The 23,944-nt window shown below is 44.7% G+C and overlaps 1 protein-coding gene across 2 annotated transcripts in view; it reads right to left on the reverse strand.

Annotated features, from left to right (window-relative positions):
• Window positions 1-18,289: 18,289 nt before the first annotated feature.
• The window catches only part of LRRN4 (leucine rich repeat neuronal 4), a 169,562-nt gene continuing 163,907 nt past the window's right edge, over window positions 18,290-23,944 (reverse strand). For both annotated transcript variants that reach the window (XM_085612636.1, XM_085612637.1), the window contains one exon: window positions 18,290-19,812. In XM_085612636.1, the coding sequence (XP_085468762.1) occupies window positions 18,684-19,812 (1,129 nt within the window). In that variant the 3' untranslated portion in view covers window positions 18,290-18,683. The remainder of the gene's footprint in view (window positions 19,813-23,944) is intronic.

Consider the following 23,944-nt stretch of genomic DNA (forward strand, 5'->3'; position numbering starts at 1 on the left):
TGCTCCTACATGTCATTTTGATTTTTACCACTTCATATTTACCACTTCATATTTACCGATTCGTTAAGTATGTATTCGGTAAATCTGATTCGGTATTTTAGAATTCGGTAAATATGATTCGGTATTTACCGCCTCATATTTACCGAAAGGTGGTTTTTGGACTCCTACATCTCACTTGTCTGAATACCGGTCGGTAACGGCATATTTACCGAAAATCGGCCGTTACCGACCGGTATTTGGCTACCTACATGAGGCCCTTAGTGACCTCTGATAATTCTCGTCTTTTTCTTAATGTTTTAAACAAAGTCCCCTCTCTCTCCACATCTTTAGCGGCCATATCTGTTGACGCTAAAAAAGTATTTGATAGAATGGATTGGTCATTTTTATTTGCATCCTTGAAATGGCATGGCTTGTCTCCCAAATTTATTTCTCTTATATCTTTGTTATACTCAGCCCCCAGAGCTTCAGTATTAGTTAACGGTCGTATCTCGTCTTATTTTCACCTCCAACGTGGGGTCCGTCAGGGATGTCCTCTACCCCCTCTTCTTTTTGTTCTTGCTCTTGAACCTTTCCTTTCCTCAATCCGCAATAATGCTTCCATCTCTGGTTTTTCGTACATTGAGCAACATTTAAAACTCTCTGCTTACGCAGATGACATCCTACTCTTTATTTCCGATCCTGACAAATCCATTCCTCCCTTATTACAAGAATTTGCTTCTTTTTCCCTTGTTTATGGTTATAGAATTAATTCTGACAAAACAGAAATTCTTCCCCTCACTAAATTTTGTCTTCCTCATTCCTTTTCTTTTCTTCCACTGGGTTTGCATGGAATAGTTCCAAAATCAAATATCTAGGTATATGGTTCTCCAATTCTATCGCCTCTTCTATTAAATTAAATATGTCTGCGATCCTGTCTCGGATTGACAAATTACTTTCCTCTTGGAATCCTCTCTTTCTTTCATGGTGGGGTCGGTTGGATTCAATCAAGATGATGATTACTCCTATTTTGATTTATACTCTTTCCATGCTCCCTGTTCACATTCCTGCCTGCTATTTTAAACAAATCGATTCCTGTCTATCTAAATTTCCTTGGCAAAATAAATAATCAAGGATCTCTCTTTCTTCTCTTCGTAGGACCAAATATAATGGTGGTGTAAATTTCCCTAATTTTCGCTTATATCATAAGTCTTTTTGTCTTCGACAAGCCTCCAAATTGCTCCTTTCTGACTTCTCCCCTTTCACTCCCTTGTGGCTCTCCATTGAGCGAGCCTTATCATTACCGTTCTCTTTAAAGGAAGTCCTGGCCTTTTCTGCCAAAACGCCTCTTACTTCTCTCCCTTTGTTTAAACACACTTGTTCTCTACTGAAACCTTTGCTACATCCCAATCCTATCTCTAACGAATCCTTTTTAGATTCCCTTAATTGGCATAACTCCCTCATTACTATCAATGGTAGAACTATTTTTTGGAACTCTTGCAGATCAAGAGGTATAACCTGGGTCAAAGACCTTTTTGATGGTCTAACTCCGTGTTTATTTCCCCAGTTTCAGACCGCTTTTCAATGTCCCCGCTCCTTCCTACAGAAATGTACTGTTCTAATGAAGGTCATTCTTGATATTTTCTATTCTCTTCCATCCTCATCTATTCCCCCTGCCTCTCATTCTCTTCTTAAACTTCTTCTCTTAGTTCCTAAAACATCTCCTATTTATAAATATTTCTCAGCTCCTAATCCAGAGCGTATGAAAACCAAGTTGGAACTCACATGGGAATCTGACCTGGGGTGTGAATGGTCTATTACCTTTTGGGACAAACTTTGGTCTCATTCTCTAAAAATCTCTCGTTCCGCTTCTCTTACTCAATCTATGCTCTTTCTATACCATAGGCTTAATCTCACTCCCACCTCTATTGCTAAATTCTCTCACTCTACTACTACAAACTGTTGGACCTGTGGTTCCCCTAATACCGGTCTTCTTCACCTTCTTTTCCTCTGCCCTTCAGTCTCCTCTTTTTGGGAGAAAGTTTGGTCCTATGTGTCTCGTCTATTTAATATTTCTATTCCCTATTCTATTCCCCTACTTTTCTCTGGAAGTCTCTCTGATTCCATAGACCTTCCCCCTAATAAAAAGGGTCTTTTTGACCTCCTGCTCGCTTTGGCTTTCCAACACATCACTCTAAATTGGAAAACACTAACAAAACTCTCCATTCAACACTGGTGGAATAGCCTCTGTCATATGCATTGACTTGATATTGCTTTTGCCTCCTCTTGTAAACCTTTGCTTAATAGAGATCTCTTTTGGTTACCCCTTACCACTTATTTAGATCATTTAGTATTAACTGATAATGCTTGTTTAAATGCTGAAAATGTCAAACCTCCTTGAACGTTTATTTTCCTCATTCATTACCTTTTACTGTTCTTTTTGATTACTATATATATTAGCTTGATTAGTTTTTATCTTTCTTATTCCGATGTAAGATGCAATTTCTTAATTTATTAGTTTTAGAATGTTTACCTTCCTTCCTTCCCTCTTTTCCCCCCTTTCTTTCCTCTCCCTTATACCTTTAAAAATTTAAAATAGCTTTCTTTTCTTCTGTACATAAACCCCTCATTTGATATGTTTTTTCTCTTATAATGAAATAATTTGAATCATTGGTTTCTTGTTCTCTGTACTACCTTTATTTGAAATAAAGCTTTTAAACTTAAAAAAAAAAAAATTACATGGAATGGCACCACTAACTGTGGCTAAATGTATCTCTAGATAAGTACCCACATGTACTTCGCGCTCATCTGCTGCAATGTCTTTAATAATACTGCCACATCCTAAATAGAGAACAGGAGGCCATAGTATTTTTAAGTCTCGCCTAGCGAACGCAGCGCAGCTGCTTCGCCTTGGCGAGACTTTATTGTTGTCGCTTTCGTTCGCGAAGGGAGACAAACCATGTGCGCGCCTGGATAGGTGATGTGCACGCGCATGGTGTCTCCTCTCTGGTGTCTCCTTTGTAGTGATAGGAGCTTTCACATGCTCCCACTAAGCGCTTGATTTATTAGCTCTTGTTTGTTCAGCAGTAAAGCTTTAGCAGATCGTTTAACTGCGGTTCTAAATATAGCCACTAGATGCCAGTATGAGCACACGCCTAGGTTAGGAGCTAAAATGTTATGTAGTTCTTCAACGAAAGGCCCGTCTCCGCACTCGGCTGTCACAATAATGCCGTAATACCCCGGGCTTTAGGGGATTTTCAGTGAAATCGAATTATAGCAGGCAGATCGGTGGCAAATAACCCTGTTAGGGTGGCATGAGTGATTAACCTATGCCCCCCACCCATTCCGGCGAGCATGTGTTTAGACCATCATATGGCAGCAGACAGCCCAAATTTTGGGAGATCGGGTTTGATGGAGACAACAGTAGAGATGAGTGCCTGCTACCAGATGTAGATCATTCACTGAGCAGCGGTGCGGCGTCTCATAGCCGGCATTCGTGTCCATTTCACGCTGTGGCGGTGTCTGGCTGGTGTGAGGAGATCTGGAGGTGAAGCGTTAGTTTTTAGGAGGATCGGGTGTATTGGGCTGGTGTCAGATTAATAGTGTCAGTATAGTTCCCAAGGAGGTTGTTTACCCTTCCGGGAGACTCCCTCGACTTCAGGAAGACTTCATCTGTGTTCGATTTCTAAAGGCTTGCTTACCCAATCAGGGAGATGCTCTCAAGTTCGCAAAACCTTGGGCCGAGCACACGGGGTCATGGCGGTGTCACCCTCGGAGACTCCCAGGAATACAGGGAGACTTTGACTGTGTGATCTCTGAAGTCTAAGACCAGGGAGGGGGTTATCGCTCATGGAGACTCCAGGCCATGCAGGGAGAATTGGACTGAACCTCCAGGACACATATCCAAGAAAGCGCTTCAACGCTGCGTCAGGGGTACTAAGAGCTATACAAATGCAATTACAATAATGTAACTGATGCTCGTGTAAAGTGCTCTAATCCCTCCAGGACAAGTTTGCGCTATATCAAAAATGCTTGTTCTCTTAAGACGTTCAAATTAATTTGAAGACATCTGAAAAGCAGCTGCCATGTTGGAAACGCTAAAGCAGCTGTACACAATAAATCAAGGGGCGAGGAATTCTATGCTACATATTGGCATGAGAGCTGTCAGGCCTACAGAATGGAGACATCGAGGATCAGGAGGTCGGGGGTACCTGAAGTTTATAACAAGCGAATATGTCCTGTGTTATTTTAATGAAATACTTCAGCACCAGGGACATATTGCAAAATCCTTTTTTACAGTCACGGGATGAAAATGTTAATTGTGAAAGATTATTGGGTTTTTTCTGGTCGCTGGGCTAGGTTTTTTTTTTTTTTTACAGTCTCCTTTCTGCCCCTTCTTCAAAGCAGTTTTGAGACGTCAGCTCTCCAGCACAATCTGCCTTGATTTGATTAGTTGTATCATGTCAGATCATTGTTATTTAAGATGCTCAAGTTGGTGGTGATTTTTTACCTCTTGAGTTTGTTAAAGCATTGTGAAACTGTTGTGCTGTATTAATGATATAACAACAGCTTACTGTTAACTTATCAGAAATAGGAAATTGGAATTTCAAAAGTTGCAAGTCGCTTGTGCCCGTTTTCTATTTATCTGATCAAATATAAGGTTCCTGCTCAAAGAAGAACTAATGCCATGTTGTGTTCTAAAGAATTCCAGGCCACAAGATGGGATTTATGTAATATCGGTAGATGATCTTAGGGGGGGCTTTAACTGGGATGAAAAAACTGGGGGGCTCTCAAAGGACTGTGGCCAATGTAATTAAGGGCGTGGCTGAAAAACACGTAAGCTAAAAATCTGTGTTTAGCATAGTGTGCCGCCCAACTTGCATTTTGCTGTTTCTGTCATTGCATCTCGATATATGATACAACAAGTACCATCATACCTACAACAAGTCAGGACTATTGGCTTTGTCAATGGATGTTAGTTGCATAAGATATATAAATAGCAACTATGGGTTGCATATAATATTGAAAAAGCTTCCACTTTAAGCCCTCGTGACACCACCACAATGTTGCTGCTCCTGTGTTTCAAAAAGAGAAGGGAAATCCAGAGAGAAAATGACTCTCTTTAAAGGATTTCCCTTCCCCAACAACGCTCACCTGGCATGACGTCATGCTGCAACTTCTCCACTAGTGAGAAGTGAGCAGCGCACGTTGATGTGCCTGCTGTCACTGCAGTCTGGAAAAAAATGGACCGCCTGTGCCAGGGCACAAAACAGTGCCCGATAGAGACCCATTTCGAGCCCCCTTTAAACAAGCATTTACAATGCAATAGGTCTCGCATTTATGAGAGTTTGAGCTATTGGCATTGAAAATAACAATGCCTTTAATTTTTGTTTACTTTTTAAAAACCTAAATAAAAAGGCATTGTTATTTACAATGCCAATAGCTTAAACTTGCGTAACTGCGAGACTTATTGCATTGCAAATGCTTGTTGTGTTAGCAGCACCTCCACAATAGAATAGCTTATTTATGTGCAGAAACAAGTTTTAAATACTTCAAAAAGATTTTGAAAACATGGCTGTTTAGACAAGCCTATCTGCAGGGCACGAGTCGGGGGTAAACGCAGGTACACGGCGTCCACCCACTATTTTCACCAGGTGGACGCCGTCCCCCCTGCCAAGAAGATGAGCCTCACAGAAATATGCTGAACTTGTCCTGGTGTATGAGACACGTTCAGCAGCGCCTGCACGTTGCCTGCTTTCCATTTCCAGGAGCAACGTGCAGGCAGTGAGGGGTGTTTTTAGGTCTCGGCCTAGCGTTACACTGGGCAGCAGTGTTCGCGCAGCCAGAGTCCTTTTGACGGGGTTTTCAAAATAGACCTGGGAAATGCACACGCTTGTGCGTGTTCATTTCCTATGGTCTTTTCTGATTGGGCTTGTAGTGCGTGTTGTTTTGTAATAGAACACGCAATAGTCCAAAGGCGGTCGCGTAGCTCCGCCCATGGCCTATTGGTGTCTGTTACGCGCACCAAAGCCCATATGTTTGCCACAGGCGCGATAACTGAAAACATATGCCTCGCAGTGGGACGTGCGCACACCACTCGCGGGAGTTTTTTTTTAATGAAGTTCTCGGGCAAACAAAACGCGTGTATTGGTGCGATCTTGAGAGAAACTCGGATTTTGTTAGTACAGCTATTGTTTTGAGAGATGCTGCTGTAAGCTGTTTTTGAGTAGTTTGCGGTATCTTCCAGCCTGCAAGCTTGTTATTTTAGGAGGAAGGGGTGAGCCCGACATTGACTCTTAGGATGAGGCTGGCCAGGTGCCTCGGGCACCAGGACCAAACGCTCCCTTACACATCCAAGTTGGCAGGGGCTGCAGAGTGGTGTGCTTTGCGGTGCTTATAACTTTATTCCGCTTTAGATATGGATGCCCCCCCTTCTGACAGAAGATGCCCAGCGCGTGGCACGCCTCGCCTCACGTGCCGTCCATGACAGAGACTGAAGCGCTGCTAATGGCGCGTGACAAAAGAGAAACGGGTCAGAGATGCACCTGCGGAGGTGAAGACACGACAGGGAATGAATAAGAAACCCCAGGACTTAGTTACTGTTAGAGGGGAGAGCATAGACTGGGCCATCTCATCCCAAGAGCTCAGCTTAGACTAGGGCAGTATCTCAGAAGGGGCTGAGAAAGGCGCGACAGGATTTGTGTACCGCATGAGGCGAAAGGAGATTAGGACAGTGTCCGTCCAAGAGCGAAGTGAAGAGCCTGACTCACTATCACTGCAGGGGGTGAGAGATGAGACTGGGACAGTGTCACAGCAGGGCTGAGAGGTGTGAGATGGGCAGTATATGGCACAGAGTGAGGATAGTGAGTGCGGCAGTGTCACAGCATGGATGAGAGGAGGGAGGCATCAGTATACTGCAAGGGCTGAGGTAAGGGAGTGGGACAGTGTTACAGCAGGGCTGAGGATAGGGAGTGAGACGGCAGTATACTGCATGATATGAGAGATGAGAGTGGGGCAGTGTCACAGCGGGGATGATAGAACGAAGACGGGGCAGTACACTGCAGCGGGTGAGAGAAGACCTGGGCAGTGTCACAGCGGCGATGAGAGGAGGGAGATGGGTCAATACACTGCAAGGGGTGAGAAGAGACTGAGGCAGTGTCACAACAGGGCTGAGAGAAGTGAGACGGACAGTATACTGCATGGGGTGAGGATGGGGAGTGGGACAGTGTCAGCAGGGCTGAGGGGAGTGAGACCACAGTATACTGCAGGATGTGAGATGAGAGTGCTGGGGCAGTGTCACGAGATGAGAGGAGGGAGATGGGGCAGTATACTGCAGGGTGTGAGAAGAGACTGGACAATAAAAGACACACAATTGATCGACGGAATGCAGAACAAATCAAAACATTCACCCCCAGACAAGAGATCTTGGAGAATCCATCATTCTTTTGCTCACCATGCCACCCCAGTTTAGACCTGACCATATGCAAATCAGCCTTGACCCTGTGCCTCATGGGAACAGTCCAGCCCGAACTGCCAAGCCAGGTCCTCCCTGGACCGGAAACAGGCATCCTAGGAACGGTTTCGGAGTTTCACCCCTCTACAGCCAGGATACTTGATTCCAGTGGCACAGTGAGCCCAGGACCCACTTCTGGGCATACCCGGCTCACTTAGGGCGAGAAAGCAAAAGACACACAATTGATGGACTGAATGCAGTACAAATCAAAACATTCACCCCCAGTCAAGAGATCTGGGAAAATCCATCATTCTTTTGCTCACCATGCCACCCCAGTTTAGACCTGGCCATATGCAAATCAGTCTTGACCCTGTGCCTCATGGAAACAGTCCAGCCCGAACTGCCAAGCCAGGTCCTCCCTGGACCGGAAACAAGCATCCTAGGACCAGTTTCGGGCCAGTGTCACAGGATGAGAGGAGGGAGATCGGACAGTATACTCCAGGATGTGAGAAGAGACTGGTGCAGTGTCACGGGGTGAGAGGAGGGAGATCGGACAGTATATTGCAGGATGTGAGAAGAAACTGAGACAGTGTCACAGGATGAGAAGAGGGAGATTTGGGGATGTAATGGGGGTTGTGGGTAGAGGTGCTTGCTCTGGTGCTGCCTCTGGTTTGGGTGCGCTGTTAGTATGGTAGCCCCATGTGACTATGGTGTGGTGGTGCTGGAGATGGCTATGTGTAGTTTTGGGTTGGCGATGCTGAGGCTAATTCCATGTGGCTATTGTTTGGGTTGCTCACAATAGCTCTACTGGTGTGTGAGTTGAATGCTAGGAGGGTCCGCCATGCATTTATAGTGTGGTTTGCTGGAGCTGGCTACATGTGGCTGATTTTGGGAGCTCCAATGTTAGCCCATATGTCTGGCTTTCACTTTCTGAAGGTAGCCCAATTTGAAAAGCATTGTATTGTAACACAAATTTTAGAGCTTATTTTTTTTTTTTTTTTTTTTTGAAAAACCTTTATTGATATTTCAATCGTTAACAAGTATGGGCCTACAACCCCCCGGGGCCGGCCGCTAAGCAATCAGAGCAATAAGAGCAAATGTAAACACAGGCGGCACCTCGGAGAGCAGGATCATCATTCCAATATAGTCCGGCCAGTGAGCCGCGCAGGTAGGACACCAGGAGAAAAAGGGGTTTTCCATTTTATAATGAAACAAGACAGTAGGATCAGGTGCCAAACGATTTCCCAACAGCGATAAGGGGCAAGAATAATAGACGTAAGCAATAAGCAGCAATCTATTGGATCAATGGCGCAGGCACGGGAAAGTCCGGATGGGGAAGAATATCAAAAACAGTTGCGCCTGCAGGCCCCGGTACCTAACGCCCAGAGAACACCCCGGAAACTGTGGCACACATGAAGAGGCAACGATTCACAACAAAGGAGATGTACCGCGCTGATCCCAGAAAAGAAGAAACAAGAAGAAGCGGAGAAGAAAAAGGAGGCCATGGAAAAAGAGATAAAGACTAAAGAGTCCCCTCCCCCAACCCCCCACCCTGCACCTCTGCAAATGAGTATGGCCCCCCCCCCCCAGCAGTGTGCCTGTCGCCCTGGAACTAGACCCGAAATATAGAAGAAACAGGGAAAAAGGAGTAAGAAAGAACCCCACCAGACGGGGGGGTGGAGAAAGTATAATAAATTGGAGGAGGGCCTTCAAAACATACCCCCGGCTTCTCCCTCCCGCACGGTGAAGTCTCCCCACAGCAAACAATAAGCAGCACCAAATCGACCATATCAAAAAAGGGGAAATGGGGAGCATTATGCACCAACTATGCTAAGAACCATGAGAGTACGCAACCATGAGTCCGCCCGTCTACTAGATGACCACCCCCGAAGGATCAGCCTCATCCTTGACCACTCTTTGCAATTCTGCCCATGCCTACCCCTCGACCCAGCACCATGTCCGATGTTCCAAGGTAAAGGAGTGTCCAAAAACAACCGGGAAGCGACGCACACAGGTGGGGTGGAAGTCTCTGAGTACCAACACAGTCCGCATCATGGAGGGACGTCTTTCCCAGTGCTGCCCCAGGATCTGCACTGCACACAAGGTCCAGGAAGGCTGAATCAGCCAAAGTAGACAAACTTTGCTGGAATTGTCCCTGGGTCGCCGGAGGCCGTGCACGGGACAAGGCCACCACCTTCCACTCAGGTCCAGTACCTCCGGAACAGATCAAACCCTCAGTTAGCAGATCACACGGTAGCATACTGTCCGGAGTGTCCGGCTGTGCACTAATCGCAGGGGTGGCCGCAACATTATCCTCCTGTGTGCAGTGTGGGAAGCCCCTGTGTACCTGTGGACCAGCATGCCGCCACTGTCCCAACGCTGATGCCACACCATCGAGCTTACTCCCCAAGACCCCGGCGCCACGAGCCAAGGAGAAATGAAGGGCACCAAGGGCCTCTAGGAGGTCGCCGTACCCCAGCACAGCTCTCTGCGATCGCTCCGCCACACTCCCAGAAGTCACACACTCCCAATCCTGCTGCGACCCAGTGGACAGGATGGTAGGCTGCATAGCCACAAGATGGCCGCCAGGAAGGCCCGACTCGTATTGGGGCCGGGACCCAGGGACAAGCACCTCGAGGTCCACGTCGCCGAAGACAGGGGTCCGGGGGCAGGCACAAATTCCGCCGTTGCGTGGTCACGGGCAACAGTTGTCCCCGCCACGGACCAGCTCCCGCGAAAAGCCGGGAGCAGCCCGCAAGGATCAGAGCAAGCTAGGGGCGGCGTCCGGGCAGCTCACCGTCAAAGGCAGGGGCAAGCATCGAAGAATCTGAGAATTGCACCCCCGGGCATGTCCTCGGTCCGCTACGCTTAGCAGTGGGAGCGACTACGGCAAAATGCAGGCCGAGGGCAGCACCGCTCCGGTGGACCGGCTCCACCCAGTCACCACAGGCCGCTGTTGTTAAACTGCCACCCGGCCAAGGCGTCCACTCGAGGTCCCGGCTCCGGGGCTGCACGGGCCGCAAAGTTCAACTGCAGATTTCTCCGGCGGTACGGCAGCCAGAAACCTCGGAGTCACACAATCGGTTGCCACTCTCATTCACAAACACGATCTCATGGCGCAGACTGAGGATCTCGTGCAGGATATCCGTGCGGGATGCGGAGGTTCACGGAGCCGGGAATCTACGCTGCGGTCCCGGTCGCCATCTTGGCTCCTCCCCCTTAGAGCTGATTTTGCTGTTTAATTCCCATTGTTTTTTAAATGTTATATTTATTTGTGATGTATTTTATGGACTTTTTTGGTACTAGTATTTGTGCTAAATAAAGAATTCTATTGATTGACTGTGGTCTGCTTGAAGTGGTTAGATGTGGCAGTGGTCCATGGTCAGATGTGGCAGTGATTAGGTCCTGCTGAAGGTTGCCCCATGTTGGCTGGCATGTGCAAATGGCAGCCCTGTCTGTCTGGCTGTGGCCTGACCCTGCATAAGGTTGGCCCACTAGCTATAGTTTGTATATGCAGCGGTTTGCCCTATGTGTTTGTGGTTTACACCTGCTGAGGGGCGTATACATGGGTCTGTGGTTTTCTTATGCTTGAGGGGCTGACCCTTGTGGTTTTGTGTCCTGCTGAAGGTTGCCCCATGTGGCTGCATTTGGGGATTCACAGGACCAGTCGCCTTGTTTGGCTGTCATGTGCAGATGGCAGCACTGTCTGGCTGTGGCCTGACCCTGCATAAGGTTGGCCCACTAGCTATAGTTTGTATATGCAGCGGTTTGCCCTATGTGTTTGTGGTTTACACCTGCTGAGGGGCGTATACATGGGGCTGTGGTTTTCTTATGCTTGAGGGGCTGACCCTTGTGGTTGTGTTGTGCACCTGCTGAGGGGTTGATCCATGTGTCTGTCGTTTGCACATGTCGAGGGTGGCCCAATTTGGCTGTGGTGTACGCATGTGTTATGTGGCCCTATGTGACAGAGGTTCAGACTTGCTGAATGGCTGTAATTTGGTGTTGCTCTAGTTCAGAAAGCACACGTGGTTGTAGTTTTGGGGTGCAGAAGCTTAAACTGAAGTTATTCCCACGTGGTTGTAGTTTGGGATTCCTGTTCACATTCAAGATTTCATTCTATGTGGTTGGTTTTTCGGTCTCGCCTGACCCAACACATGCGCTGGTCTGGCGAGACTTTTAGTGAGGGCTCAGAAAATGCTACCGCCGGCCACAGCTTGCAGTGCATGTGCGCGGGCGCGTGCTTGAGCAGAGGCGCCCTCATTAAGCGCCCGCGATCACTTTCACTTTAGCGGTGCCCCTTTGATGTTCTCAGTGAGCCGCGCGGCCAATGGTTGTTACTGTTTTGTGACTTAAGGAACATTAAGGAAATGTTACCGTGAAACTGGACAACGTTCACAGTGTTTATTTCTGATCGCAGCGGCTGCTTCATGTCCGTTGCACCATTCAGGCAGTCCTTTCGTTGGCGCTTTCATGACGACATGATGAGGAAGCTGGAAACGATTAGACCAATGTAGCGATTTAGATCTCAAAGCGCTATGGTGGGTGCAGCAGTTATAACTCATGAAATATGGGGTGCAACTCACAAGGAGGGGGCATGTTTGAGTGCACAATGGTTGCAATTGAACTCTTAAGATGATGGGCTGTGTGTATCCATTATCAGCACTCAGTCTTCGCTAAGTGATCTTGTTTTGTTGTTGTGTTAATGCTTTGCTGCGCCGGTTTGACTCACAACGTACTTTCTCTTTCCACACACTCTATTTGTGTTCCTTTATTATGAGATGCTTTTAGTATTACTGTAACACACACAACCACACACCAACACACACAACCACCCACACAACCACACAACTACACACACACAACCACACACACACACAACCACACCCACACCCACACAAACACACAGGCACACAACCACACACACAAATACACACACACAACCACAAGCACACACAACCACACACACAATAACACAAACACACAACCACACACACAATCACACACACACAATCACACACACACACAATCACACATACACACACACAACCACAATCACACACACAACCACAATCACACACAACCATCGTCCAGGTCAGCGCCTGCCACTCGGGGGCCAGCCACCGTTTACTACGGTCGCTGGGGACTTCGACTCCCACAATCCCCTGTGCTCATATCAGCTGCTTGCAATCATAACTATTAAAGGGGTTCTATGCTACGGCAGTGCAGGACACGCGCTGGCGAAGCCTGGGCTATGGGCAGGCCCATCTGTGCCCATCTGTGGCAGTTCAAGGCCAGGCCTGGCCACCCCTCTGACCTTTGCCCTCCAATTGGGGAGAGTGTTATCTTCTCTGTACCAGCTGGTGTGTGGGCGCACGTTTTGTTCTTCCTGTTGATGGCCTACCACCAAGTTGTGTAAACAAGACTGGATTGAGACTGACTTTTTCTTCATGTCGCACCGGGGACCTTGGCTTTTTAAAACCTTCTGATTTCAGGTCCACTCACAAAGGGCTTTATTTTGGTTTGGATTATGTCTCTCCTTTGTATTTGCTTAGCTTTTGGCCTCATATATCATTTATGTAACAACTGTGCTGATATAAGGTGTTGTTTCTCTAGTATATCATCCTCTGTTTAATACTCTGCTCCATATCCCTATAGTTAGTTTATAGAGCCTTTTTATTTTTTTGAGTGGTAGGGCCTTCCATTGCCTTGTTTTTCCCTAAATTCTGTGTTAGATCTTACAGAGTCCAACTTCCAGGTTTATGTGGTGGCCCTAGCAGTGAGGTTGGGCTGGAAAAGAGTCCTAGACAACCGCGCTGAATCTCTACCCCCCCCCCCCCACCAAGCCCACCTCTGTAGATAAGATGCTACATAGGGCACTGGGGTTTATTAGAATGGAGATTGAACTCACTGAACATCAACTCTCTCCCCAGGCAGGGTTTACACCAGAAGTCAACTCCTCCAATATAGATTGCAACCCCCCTCTTAAACAAACGGCCCCTTTAGGCAGCCAGCACCAGCTTGAGCCTGCAGTAGCAATGGTTCCAACCACTGGTCCCTTGTGTATTAGTCAAGATAAATACAGCCCAGGAGAGAGAAGCAAGCAAGGCATGCCCGCTCCATTTTGACATGTCTTCTACGCCAACTCCTAGCGGGCCCACATGTTCAGCTGCGACTGCAATCGAGGTTTGCAATAGTGAGGATCATGTGCCTAAACCAACTTCCAGTGGCCCACATGTTCAGTTGAGGCTGTTATTGAGGGTCATAATAGTGAGGATCACTTGTATAAACCAGTGTGGATCGAGCAAATTATCGCAGACTGTTAAAGAACTACTCAGCTGAATTTAGTCCCATTAATGCTTACTTAGAATCTATAGAAAAATATTTGTCTTACTTAAAGGGGGTAGGTGCTCCTTCAGATGTAGGTCATAACAAAGAGCTGCCCAAAGAGGTTTTGTAAGTAATCTGTCCATTACTACCAGTACTGAGGCCTCTCCTAGCTTATACCAGCACAAAGGGACAGCAACATCATCTAATCTATGCCACACCATCTGTGCCAAAGACCCCGCATGTTCATCTTTCATTCCCTCGCCCACTCAAGTTGTTTCCCAGCAGAGCAAGGTTGGAATGAATAGTGAGGGTCTTCCCCATGCGGGAGTCAAAAACGCAGATACCTGTGCTGGGAAGTTAAGGCCACATAAGATAAATGTCCCTCCTGCATCATGCCTGTACATTGTAGTATTAAGTAGCGCACCGAAGTTGCTAGCTGAGCAGAAAGAATTGTACAATGTGTTGTTTAACAAAACGTTGGACTGGCTTGCTAAACATAGAGATTTCCCTCTGTTGCTGGCGTACAATATTCTGCTCACCCTGGGGGTAGCTTGGTTAGGGCCAGGTAGAGTGGACCGTGAAGGGGAATGCTATTGTAAACTTTAGGTTCCCCTCACTGGGCCACTTAGTGTTGTCATCAGGACTGGATAGTTGTAATCTTGAGTCAAATAGTTGTATTAAGCCCCTCCCCTTGGGGTATTTTTACAGACTACTTATTAGCCCCGTGTGACTAACTTCTACCAGTGTCAGCAGCTTACCGCTCCTCCTACTTGCTCTTATCCACCACAGCCCAGAGGGGCTGACAACTATACAATTTGTACTTTTAATCTGTTTGAATCTTTAGATGGTGTAGATTGATTCTTTAAAGAAAAATGTAGCTACTCCCCTCTAATTTTTACCCATGCATAAAGCTTGATTCACACACATCCTTCAGTCCCCTCTGCCCTGGCCCCTCCTTGGTTGTATCTCCAGTGCATTCCACCTTTGCATAGCGGCCTCCTATAATGAAGTCATAGACGCCCCAAATAACAGGACCCTTGGTACGAAGTCTTTACCTTCACAGGTCCCACTAACTAAGTTAATCTCTTGGTATGTGGCCGGTTTGGGTTCCAAAATACCAATCCCACAGTGGCATGTATATATAAACCAATTTGATATTTGTCTTTTTCAAGAGTCCTGTTCTTCGCTGCCCCGTTTCTGCCAAGATTTGATAACTTCTCCAAAGCAGCTATATCATCTAAACTGGATCGACTGTCAAGGGGCCTAACAACATGGGTAGAAACCTCCATCACAGGTCAGCTGCAGGAGGTAGAGGTAGACACCCCAAACCTATTATGTGTATGCCTTACTATGCCTGCAGATGTGTTGTGCTATATTTATAATGTTCACACCTGGTCTGTGGGTTCCAAAAATGAGTCAATGGTCCTAGATACCTTAAATGCCCACCTGTCCTCATTCCCAATAGCTGCAATGAAGAGAGTAGGGAGAGATTTTAATTGCCAATATGATCCCTTAGTATTGACAACTGTCCCCTCTCCTCTGAAGAGGACACTGTCTGGGATATCCCAGAGACAGGAATTGTGCCGACTAAGAAATGGACAACAGCAACACTCCAATCAATGCCCTCACTCTCTCCCAGGGGCTGCGTGCATGCAATGGCAGAACTATTTCTGATAGTTCTGATGCCCACACATATAATCGGGTCAACCACTCTAGTCTGATCGATTACATTATGCTCGATGTCACCATTAGAGGTTCGACATATTGATAGTGACCATAATGCTCTATCACTGGAATTGAGCATAGCCACCAAAATTACCGGTAATCCTTTTGCTATGAACTTTGATAGGAGGTTGCTCCTTGCCAGCAACAGGTCCAGGGTAAAGTGGGGTAGGGTGTTATGCTCGCTAGGAGTTGAATTGTGGAATATACAGCTTTGCTGCTGATTGTTTGGAAGAGCTGAAAGCACTAGATATAAGAGGGGGATCCAGGAATGATTTGGATAGTGCTGTGGAAACTAAAATGCAACTATTTGGCAACATCATGGATAGCTTACTTACTAAAGAGGTTGGGCGTGCCAGGCATGGAAGGATCTTTCACTCTAGTTTAGGGTGGCACTTTTGGCAGAAAGTGTCTATAGGGAGTGCACACAGTGAGATGTGCATATTTTTGGAGATCACGGTTTAGGTGTGGCATTCTCTTTGGTCCACTGCCTTTTGTCTTTTTATATGATCCTTTTGGAATATAGTGAAATCTAGTAACCGGGAGGGGATAGGTCCCTTTGAAAACAACAGCGCTGCCAGCGCCTTGGTTGTGCACTTTTCAAGCATCTATTCAGAGGATGGGGACAGGTTGCCTCCCTACCCCATCGGGGATGGGAGCTTTAGGGGTACCAAGGACACCATGTACTACTGGTGGAATGGAAGACACAAGCTATGCAGATGGTCTTTCACCGTCTACCAGGTAATCGCAAGAAAGAGACCCCATCGAGATTGCTGCCCAGGAACTGTTAATTGCAATAGGAAGGATTGTTCCCAATAAAGCTGCAGGTTTTAATAAAATGCCTGGAGACCTGTTCCTGAATGAGCCAGGTGTATGGAGCACCTATTTTTGGATAGGCTTCACTGCCATTATGAAAGGGGCAGGGGCCGGAATTAGCATTATTTACAAAAACAGACCCGCAGGATTCCCCTCTCAACTATAGGCCCATAAGCCTCATTGATTGTGTGCAAAAGCTCTTTAGTATAGTATTCATGGCTAGATTGCAGTAATGGATGACCTCTAATGATGTTCTAACCCCTTTACAGGTCAGTTTTAGGGAATAGTTCAGCACAATTGATCAGTTGTTTTGAATCCAAATGCTATCCTGGAAATCTATTACCCTGGGCAAAGGTCGACTATACCTTGTCTTTGTAGACCTCTGATCGGCCTTTGACCTAGTCCCTAGGAAAATAATGTGGAAGGTCCTTACAGATATACGGGTGACGGGCTATTTGATAGACAATCTAGTGGGACTTCACACCAAGAACTATGCGCAAGTGAAATGTGGGAGCGTAGGTGAACTGACAGACCCCTATCCAGTGAATAGGGGGGGGTAAGGCAAGGTTGTATCCTTGCTCCTACATTTGTTTCACTATATATCAACTGAATAATTGACCACCTTGAGTCATGTGACAATGGCGCACTAAGGTTGGCAAATCAGAGGATTCCTCCATTAATTTTTGCAGATGATAACATGCTTCTCTCTAAATCCAAAATTGGCTTGCAGAGGCTACTGGATCGATTTAATAATTTCTGCGAAGTGAGGGACGTAGAGATTAATCTGAATAAGACACAGTTTATGGTCCGAAATCCAGGACTAATCCTAGGCTAGCAGAGTCTTCCTTAGAGCATCTTGGCACCTTAGATTATTTGAGCATAACATTAACCGAGCACCTGGGGTGGCATTCACATCTAATGCACCGTAGAGTCTAATTAGGACAAGTGACATGAGGAATCATTAGGATGTTAGTTAGGTCCCAGTTTCGCCCACTACAGCTTTCTCTTGAAATATATATAACTCACAAGTTTTTAGGACTGTATGCTACAGAGCAGAACTGTGAGGCCATCTCTGTGTGAATTCCCTTTTAGCGGTAGAAAACAGATTTATGCAGCAGCTGACTGGGCTCCCAGTAAGCACTCCCCAAATCCCACTCAGGCTGGAACTTGGGTATGACCAATTACTGACGAAATAAGGTTGCATCCCATGCTGTGCTGGAGGATAATCTGGTTCACCCCAGGGCTCTCCTCACACCATAAGGGCTTTGAGGAAATATTGTATATAGCAGGTTTGATGGACATCCCGTGGATCAGGTATACTAAGAATACACTATTGGAAATTGGACTTGAGAGTTTGTGGAACCCATCTGGTTTAAAAAGAGCGATACCGAAAGGTTTATTTAAAACATTGTTTTGGCATTCTAATGACTCCAAGTTGCTTTCTCAGCCATATGGCGGCTCCCTGAAAGAAGTTTAGCTTTACTCTAAATATACACATAAGAAAGAGAACTTCCGGTATGAGATGCAACCTCCACTAGCTAGGCGACGGTACATGCAGTTACGGTATGGGACTTTGCATCTTGATACTTTTACAGTTAAATGGGTAAAATATAAGTATGAGATAGAATGAGATAGAAGTACAGTGTTTAATGTGTGGTGCTCCTAATGAGACTGTTAAACGTGTCCTGTTCATCTGCTCCTCATATATTAATTGTAGGAAAAGATGGATCATTCCTTTGTGTAGGAGTTTGGGAGCTAGAGAACACAAAGAGACAGTTAGATTATCTAAACTCGATGGAAGTTCCCTAATAGATAATGTTTTCTTTTAGTGTAGTGAGCCTGGTCGATTCCTATGATATAGTGATATACTACCTTTTATGAGGGCCCCTAGGGCTGGTCTTTTAAGGAATTGATAAATATGCATACGTCACTTATGATGAGCACCTTTATAAATTGCAATTGTATGATGTTTTTAATCATATAAAGAGACCCAAAAAGTGTAGGGGAAATTTTATTTTATGTATTTGTATTGTCCTAGAGGGCAAGATCCTTTTTGGTACATGCTCATTCTGTTTTACTGCTTTTATATGTATTAATTGTGCCGAAATAAAGCTTACCAATTGGAATCATATTAACACTGATTAGTTGTCCACACAGATCATATTTTCAGCGCAAAGAAACCAGTGGTGGTCGTACAATTTATTAAGCATACGAAACATAACAAAACATTACCCTCCTGTCTGGTGTGATCTTACTCTTTTAGGAAAACACACATAAATATCAAAAAGTGCATGCCATTATCTGTCACACAATGGTGATAGCAGAGCAGGATGTATCCCAGTTCTACATCCATAATCACAGAGGTGGCTACCAATATTTCAAAACTGAACTAATTTAAAGTTTGTAGTTTTAAGCTGTAATCAAAAGCAGGGTTTTTGTACGATACCAAATGTGTATCATATTTCTCAACAAAAGTACTTTTTCGTTGCTTGTAAAGACAGGCAGACAATATAATGATGGCAAGTAAGAGAATCCCACTTGTTACGCACAATGCAGCCAAAATGACAATGTAACTTGGTCTGGTCTTGAATTTGGTGCATGGTATTCTTGAGACAAGTTTTGGCATTGTTTGACTTGGCCCTGCTTTATTGATGGTGATCATGCAGGCTTGGTAAGTTGTATCTGGCAAGAGGTTATACAGTGTGTACTCTCTTGCTGTAACATAAATGTTATCGATAATGGTTAGGTTCTCACTGCCTTCTTGTTGGTAGACAAGTTGATATCGCTGCACTACAGAATTTGGAGCACACCAATGGATCTGTACTGATGTATCTGTGATTTCCGACACTTTTCTAAGTCTTGGTGGGTCTGGTACAACATTGTCTGCTGAGAGTCCAGGGCAATAACACATTGACACTTTTTGGATTTCGTGGCAAGGCTTTTGAAGATGTCGACAAGGGTGATAATCGCACACAGTGATCTTATGAGGGGCAGTGGTTTTTTCTTCCTCTTCTTCTTCATAGTCAATGTCGGCCACATACTCTCTTGGTATGTGAGGAACTGTTGTGTGCTTCTTAAAAGAGTTAGCATGTGTGGTGGCATTTTGCTTGGTTGGCCCCAGTTCAGAAGAGCTTATTGTGGTGGGGACATGAGCGGCGCCTTCAAAAGAAAGTGCAGTTTGTACAGTAGGAACTAATACCAAAGCACTGGACGTGCCTGTAGAAACGGAAATGTTTTTATCTCCCATGGTGTTGTGATGGGCTTGCAAGGTTGTTGCTATGGAGGCCACCGTAAGATAAGTTGTAGATACAATTGAACCTTCTTGGATTGTAATTGGCGCATGAGTTGAGATGTGAGTACCTTTATCACCGCTTTCATAGGACGTGCTTGTGTAGGATTCGTATTCGGTTGCCGGGAGTGTTGTATTCCCAATGGTTTGGCATTCTTCATATAGTTCTGGCAATGAAAGTGAGGCAGGTGATCTGCTCTCTCTTCTGTTGCAGGTCGTTTCGTTTGCACTGGAATACAAATGTTATCTTTAAATTATGAAATTATTCACAAAAACAGAATCTGATCTCTAACTTTCTGCTAAACATGTAAGGTGGCTTGAACACACAGAAACAAACATATTTATACCAATATGCATTTAAAGCATGTAATCCTCTAGGGAATACTTCATTGCTGAGGTTGGTTCTCACTCCCATAGTCAGTTGACTTAATTTCCCCATAACTACTGATGACTGCAACATCCTAACTGCCTTCAAACTTGGCAAACTCATCACATTGCCAACAATCTGATATCATGTCAGATTTGGCAAATATGTATTAGTTTTAAAGAATAGCAGATAAAATAATACATTTAGAGCCTGATTACGATGGCGGTCGGAAAGCGTCCAATCAACAGTTGGAACTCATCTGTCCGATTCATACGGCTCAACGGACAGAGTTTCTCACCGATTAGGATGTCGGATTCTGACAGCCTTTTTTCTGACTCGGTCTGTCCAACACGAAAAGGCTGTCAGAAACTGACTTTGAGGGCACCTAGCAGACCCTCCTTCATCCTGAGACTTCTGGTTTGGGGTCGAGGGGGTACCCAAGGGACCCCCTGTGAAACCATGCTCAGTGTGGCAGGCACCATGGGGTGTCCGCCACAGGGTGAAAGGTTTTCCGCAGACACCCCTTTTCCCCATAGGAGCCTGTGTTGTCAGTTGGAACACACTATATAAGTAATTTTATTTTTTAGGCAATTAAAACTCACAATGTAAAAGACATAGCCGATACGTTTAAAAAAACACTTAAAATTCGTCCTTCTTTCACTTTGTATAGCAAGATATAAATTGTGTCAAAGTATACAGTCTTTTCCATTGAGCTTCCTGATAATACCATGTGAATGGAGGACCTTATCCAGTTCTCAGTTCTGATGCTGATACGTTTAAAAAAACACTTAAAATCCATCCTTCTTTCAATTTGTACAGCAAGATATAAATTATGTCAAAGTATACAGTCATGTACATTGAGGTTAGGCTCCCACTGAAGTCAATAGTATTGCTTTTGAACGGGTTCGGATGCCTTGTAATCGGTCAGGAGGAACCGCTGACCGTTAGTTAGTTGGAACGGAATCTTACAAGGAGTCGGGTGGTTTAGTTTCCGACTGACACCGTAATCAGGCCCTTAGTAATAAAACATAAAAGAAGTTGCTATTCGAGAAAACTCTGGTAAGGCTCTTGCTATTTAGTCAATGTTAGTTGGTTTGACAGTATTTGTGAAATGTGCCTAGAATTAGCTTTTTATCTTCAGTGTTCTAATTATTTTTAAATTATATCTAAACTATCTAAACATTGATGAAAATGTTCTCTTACGATATTGTTCGGAAACTGAATGGATGCTAGCATTCACTCAGTGATTCACTTTTGAGCTATTGTAAGTGCACATTAGAATGGATTGCGCCGTTATGAAAAAATAACAATATTAGTGTAGTGACTTCTGCATCTTTCTTTATTGCAATCTCTCATTCTTTGCTTATCAGAATGTTAATATGGTTGTGATGTAATAGAATGCTGGCTCAGCTTGTGTTTCAGTTGAGACTTGGGGCTGAGCTAAGGTGATCCTGCTCCTGGTGGGGCTCATTATCTACCTAACTTCTGTACTATTACTTATACCTGAATGTACCTTGTACCATCTTACTTCTAATAAATTACTTCTTCAATCAACTACTCGGACCTTCATCATTCAACCTTCACTACATAATTTATGGCGACGATTTGGGTGAACTTCAGCCTACTACTGAGATGGACTTTCTAAATTCAAGCTCCTACAAGGTAATGAACTTCTGAAACGGAGCTTCAAAAATCAAGCTTCAACAAGGTAACAAACTTTTACGTTTTCATTTAACTGACTTTCAAGCATACTGGCGAGCCCCACCAGTGACCATCCACCGGTCTCCCTCTTCTTCTAAACTATGCCAGTCCCTGCTACAAATTTCTGCTTAACAGTTCCTGACTTCCTGTTCTTAGATTATCATTTCTGTCCTGTTTAATTGGGAGATTATTTCGCCAATGTGCATTTTCACCTGTGCTAACCTGTTGTGCCCCTTTTCAGAAAACCTTACTTTACTTCTACTGTTAAGGTAAATTCTTTAGCAGCACACATCATCGGCACCTCCAGTAATTAAAGGAGAACTATTTACACTGTTTTTCAACCATCTATTTCAAGGTATAATTAGCGCTAAAAACCACTAGATGGCACCATTGATTTAAGAAAATCCATAACGTCTAAATCTTCTACTAAGGATTGCTTAGTGATTCATCAAAGTGACACTTATTTAAAAGAATGCCTTATGATATTGGCATTGTATGCGGTTTTGCATTTATCTCGAAGGGCAAGGAGTACTTTCACCATTTTTTTATTCTACGTAACTGCCTATTTCAAATTTTCACTTGCCTGAATTCAACTGTCGTCTTTGGCTTGCGCGAGCCTCCTTTCAGCTCGTGCAGTTTTCATCACCAAGTTAAGACTCCTGTGACGTACCCACCCCTGCTGATGGCCGCTACAGTTGCTTTAACGTGCCGAAAGCCTCCCGGCTCGGCGTTACACTGCGTGCCACCATCTTGAAGCTGGAAATTTTTCCTTAGTTCAGTTTCTGTTTATTGTGTGCTATTCCCTGCCAGCCACATCATTTTGTGATGCACTGAGAATTGAAGCAAAGTTTTTTTTTTTTTATTCCCTTTGCTAGTTGCCTTTGTTGAGATGTTAACGAATATTCAAATTATCGGCGGTTGGTGTGCTTGTCTTTCATTAATGAGATGCTCCTCAACTGTCAACCTGCACCTCAGTGAATTCTTCAACTTTCGTTCGGAAGACATATCCCTCATCTATTCTTGAGGAGACTGGTTTCTCAAGATCGGTACAGTGCACACAATCATCCTGCCAAGGAACTATTTCACTTTTCCACATGATTCCTTATCTTCACCACGTTTTTATAAACTTCAGACAACGGTGACAACCTTATTTATTTTATTTTATTATGTTATGCGATATGTAATTCCTATAAACATTTCAATGCTAATGACAACGGTGACGACCTTATTTATTTTATTATTTTGTTTTATGCGATTTGTAATTTCTATAAACATTTCAACGCTAATGACAACGGTGACGACCTTATTTATTTTATTTTTTTATTTTATGGGACACGTACATTATTATACTTGGCATTTATGTTCTTACATGTTTCCTCCAACAGTGCCTTAGTATCCACTCTCCAGACTCCTATTCTGAATAATTAATTTATTTATTGATGTGCCTAAGTTGTGAATATGTCTTTATTGAATTTTCCTTTAGTATAATTAATTATCATTAACTTGTCTCGTTAATTATATTTTATGCAACTCGTTGAAAATGAGTTCGATTTTGAATAATTTATTTATTTAATTTGTGCTTAATTTTTTTTTTTTTGGAAAACCTTTATTGATATTTCAATCAATTACACGTATGGGCCTACAACCCCCGGGGCCGGCCGCTAAACAGTCAGAATAACAGAAAGCAATTATATCACAGTCAGCACCTCGGGGAGCAGAATCTCCACGCTAACATACTCTCAGTCTCTGAACGGCCCAAGTAAGAAACCAGGATAATAAAGGTTTACATTTTATAATAGAGGAGGATGGAAGGATCAGGTGCCAAACAGTTTCCCAGCAGCGAAAAATGGCAGGCAGAACGATGAACGTAAACAATGAACAGCAGTCTATCTAAGCAATGGCGCTGAAACAGGAAGTTCAGGATGTGGAGGAATATCACGGCCACTTGCGCCTGCAACCCCCTGCCCTAAGACCCAGGAAACACCACGGAAATTATGGCACACAGGAAACAGCATCGATTATCAACTAAGGAGTTCTACCATGCTGATCCCAGAAAAAGACAAAGAAGAATAAAAGAAGAAAAGGAGGCCATGGAAAAAAGGGGTTAAAGACTAAAGAATCCCCTCCCCCAACCCCCCACCCTGCACCTCTGCAGATGAGTACGGCCCCCCCCTCAGCAGTGTGCCTGTCGCCCCGGAGTCAGACCCGAAATATAGAAGAAACAGAGAAAAAGGAATAGGAAAGGAACCCCCACCGGACGGGGGGGTAGAGAGAGTATTAATAAACTGGAGGA

The sequence above is a fragment of the Triturus cristatus genome, chromosome 6 (assembly GCF_964204655.1).
Source record: "Triturus cristatus chromosome 6, aTriCri1.1, whole genome shotgun sequence".
Taxonomy (NCBI): domain Eukaryota; kingdom Metazoa; phylum Chordata; class Amphibia; order Caudata; family Salamandridae; genus Triturus; species Triturus cristatus.